This window comes from Galeopterus variegatus, unplaced genomic scaffold (genome assembly GCF_000696425.1).
Source record: "Galeopterus variegatus unplaced genomic scaffold, G_variegatus-3.0.2 Scaffold23, whole genome shotgun sequence".
NCBI lineage: Eukaryota > Metazoa > Chordata > Mammalia > Dermoptera > Cynocephalidae > Galeopterus > Galeopterus variegatus.
The window spans coordinates 360,487-364,197 of NW_007726134.1; the positions used below are offsets into that span (position 1 = coordinate 360,487).

The window sequence follows — 3,711 nt, forward strand, 5'->3', positions numbered from 1 at the left end:
GGAGCGCCACCGCGCTTCCCAAGCGGCGCACTTATCCAGTGCGCCACCAGGCCGGCCCCTAGAATCAATATTTTTAAAAGCAGCAAACTTTCCAATTACACAAAAAACTGCCTCTAATAGAATTTCAATGATCACCAGCCCCAACTTATACCACTAATTCTAAGGGAAGAGGGAGTCTGAGATTCAATGTACAATATCAGGCATGGCCCAATCTCTCAAGATTAGGAAGGGGTGATTCATGAAGGAATGGGGACGGTAGGTGACCCTAGGAACCAGTGAATTACAGACTTCTGTCTTACATAAAGGAACTTCTCCTTACCACAAGTCCTATAAAACAGAAGGTGTTTCTCTAGAGCCACCACAGCAGGTCTTTAGAATTGTGAAAGATTAAGGAAGTAAAAAGGGATGGGATTAGGGATGGAGAAGATGAGGCTGTTCTAGCACCAGCTAGGCCTCCACAAGCTGAACACAGCCTCGTGCTTCGCTTGGCAAGCATGAATTGGCCAATACTTGAAAACTAGATTGTAAAAGCTATTTGGGGGCTATAATTGCAACATCTGGATGTCCCATGATGTCAAATTCCTAAGGAAGCTAGGTGTCAAGAGCACTATTTGATTTAACCTCCTCCTACTGGCCATGAGAACTGGATCAACAGATACATACTAGTATATCCACCTGCAAGTCACTTTACTTTGAAACATTAAAGTTGTTTGGGAAAATATTGTATCTGGGGTATCTGTCTTCCAATTTCTATTTCACAAGCCTCCTGTGAACACCAAAGCACTTATCGTAACTACATACTTGAAGCCCACTCCCAAGGAAAAGTATAGGTTTTGAAGGCAGAGAGTTCTACCAGCTTGTGCTTTGAGTGAGATACTTAGCATTTTAAGCTGCTATTTCCTCCTCTGTAAAAGGGTGATATGAATGCCCAGCAAGCATGCATGAGGCTCATGTAGAATATGCCCAGCACAGGGCTTGGCAAAGTAGACAATCCATAGTCAGTACTGCTGTTATGCACACCAGAACCATCATCTCCATTATCATCATCATTACAGACTAGTAAGTCACCCTTTACTATTCTCTTCCTCAGAGTAAGAAATCTCAAAACAGACATTTCTCCTTGGGACTTATACATAATTTTTGCCATTCTTATTTTTGCTGTAAGCATGTCCCTTAAAAAGTTTAAAGAAAAAAGCTAGAAACACTGTTCCAATCTCAACTATGGTGGAATGATTACTTCTTGGACCTTTTATTAAGTCCCTTCACATTGTTTCTCTGTTTGTCAAAGCAAACCTGTCTGTGGTCCAAATGTCTGTTCTCCTTTTCCTGAGCATCATCAGATTTTTTCTTCAACCTATATCAAATATTAGGCATAAAAGCAAAAACAAAAGCAACTGGAAGGGAACAACATCACATATAAAATAGTGTGATATTGTGATATATAATAGGAAACACATATTTTGGTCTTTGACCCCAGTTCCTGACACAGAGCTCCTAATCCCTTGGAATTTCCTGGGTGATAGGAGTGGCTTTTATTCTAAAGAAGCAACTCTTGGTGGGTTCCTGGATGGGGTGGGGTCACCAGAAAGGCCAACTCATGGTTAGAAGTTTGGAACTTTCAGTCCCACCTCCATCCTCTGGGGAGGGGAGAGGAGAGGAACTGGAGACTGAGTTAATGATCGATCATGCCTACGTGATGAAGCCTCCACAGAAATCCCTGCACTATGGGGTTTGGAGAGCTTCTGGGTACATAACCTTGTGCTGGGAGGGTGACACACCCCAACTCCATGGGGACAGAAGTTCCTATCCTCAGGGACCTTCCAGACCTCACCCTATGCACCTCTTCATCTGGTGTACCCTTTATGATATCCTTTATAATACATTGGTGAACATGTTTCCCTGAGTTCTGTCAGCCATCATAGCAAATGATGGATGGAGCCCAAGGAGGTTCGTGGGAATGCCTGATTTGTAGCCAGTTGGTCAGGAGTACAGAGGACAAACTGGACTTGCAACTGGCATCTGAAATGTGGGCAGTCTCGTGGGACTGAGCCCTTCACTGGAGGAGTCTGACGTTAACTCCAGGTAGATAGTGCCAGAATTGAATTAAACAGCGGGACACCCAGTTGGCATCCAGAGAGGTGGAGAATTTGTTGGTGTGGGGAAAACCCACACATCTGGTCACACAAGTGTTTGCCGTGAATGGAGAGGAGCACACTTCGTTTTTCCCATACAACTTGTCTCTTCAGTAAAAGCCAAAATGCACAGCAGTTTTAGCCAAGAATAGAAAATTTTTTTGTGCTGTAATAAAAATAACAAATGAAATGGCCTAAATCATTACAATTGCCCCCTTTGTAGCAAGCAGGTGGGAAGGATCATGGCGTCAGGGTCGAGGGGGCAAGAGCAGAGCTGCTGAGGGAGACGCCAGGGGGAGCAGGGGGGACGCTGTTACTGAGGGTCTGCTGTGCACGTGGAACCACGGCAGGCTCCGCAGCAGCCTCGCAGGTAACATGCTCTGTATAGTCCACAGTAGCCTCCCCAAATAAGTACTGTACTACTATTTTCACCTTATGAGAAAAGGAACAGACTAACAAGGACTTTGCCCAAGGTCCTGCAGCTGACAAATGACAGAGGATGTCTGACGATAATGTTTATACTTGCTCTGTATAGTCCACAGTAGCCTCCCCAAATAAGTACTGTACTACTATTTTCACCTTATGAGAAAAGGAACAGACTAACAAGTACTTTGCCCAAGGTCCTGCAGCTGACAAATGACAGAGGATGTCTGACGATAATGTTTATACTCTCCCTGGAAAACCATATGGAAAACCAGGCAACTCTACAACGTGCCCAGAGACCTGGTTTTTAGATCTCTACACAGGAAATATGGAGAAGAAACAATTTAAAATGTGAAGTCTACTACCTCCTACACCCAGGAGTCTACCAATTTCTGTAAGAGGCTGCTGACAAGTACATACCATGATATCAGCTTCCCTTGTAGCATATCGAAGATTTGGATCTAGCCAATACATTAGGGATTTAACCTGCTCGAAATTCAGGAAGAGCAGGAATACCAGGAACAGGAAGTAGAGCACGCTGAGTCCTGAGAAAAACACAAAATGCTCAAGTTTAGGAGAGATCCAATGGTCAAAAATGCAACACACAGGAGACTCTGACAGCTTGTTGCCAAAATCAGACATTCATATAGTCACATAGCCTATTGAGACCCCTGTTGCATCTGGTATCCTCTCTGATGAGGGAGTCTGGTACACAGCCCTAATTCCCATTGGCAAAGGTCAGTAAAACTGTCTCTGAGAAAATGATGCTTAAGCTGAGACGTGAAGGACCAGCGACCACAGGGTGTGGGGGGTGGGAGGGGAGGAGGAGATGCGACATTCAGGCAGAGAAAACAGCATGCAGGTAGGTCCCTGAAGAGAAATGTCTAAGACTCAACATGCGGCTGGGGTGCTGGACAGAGGGAAAGGAGCACAGAAGCACTGAAGTGACAGTCAGGGCTTGAAAGCCATGGCAAAGAGGTTAGATTTGATCTTAAGTCAAATGCGGAAATAAGACGATCTAGGTAACATTTTACGAAGCTGACTGAGTGGAGTGGAGGTAGGCAAGGCTGGGTGTGGACAGCCCAGTCTGGGGGACACCTTAGTCCTCCAGGTGTGAAATGCAAGAGGTGGCCCAGGGCCACTTGTCCGAGACTGA

The 3,711-nt window shown here is 45.0% G+C and overlaps 1 protein-coding gene across 1 annotated transcript in view; it reads right to left on the minus strand.

Moving 5' to 3' along the window:
• Positions 1-3,711, minus strand: part of PTDSS1 (phosphatidylserine synthase 1) — a 67,361-nt gene that overhangs the window by 34,962 nt on the left and 28,688 nt on the right. The window contains exon 4 of the mRNA XM_008568291.1: positions 2,976-3,100. Coding sequence (XP_008566513.1) covers positions 2,976-3,100 — 125 coding nt within the window. The remainder of the gene's footprint in view (positions 1-2,975; positions 3,101-3,711) is intronic.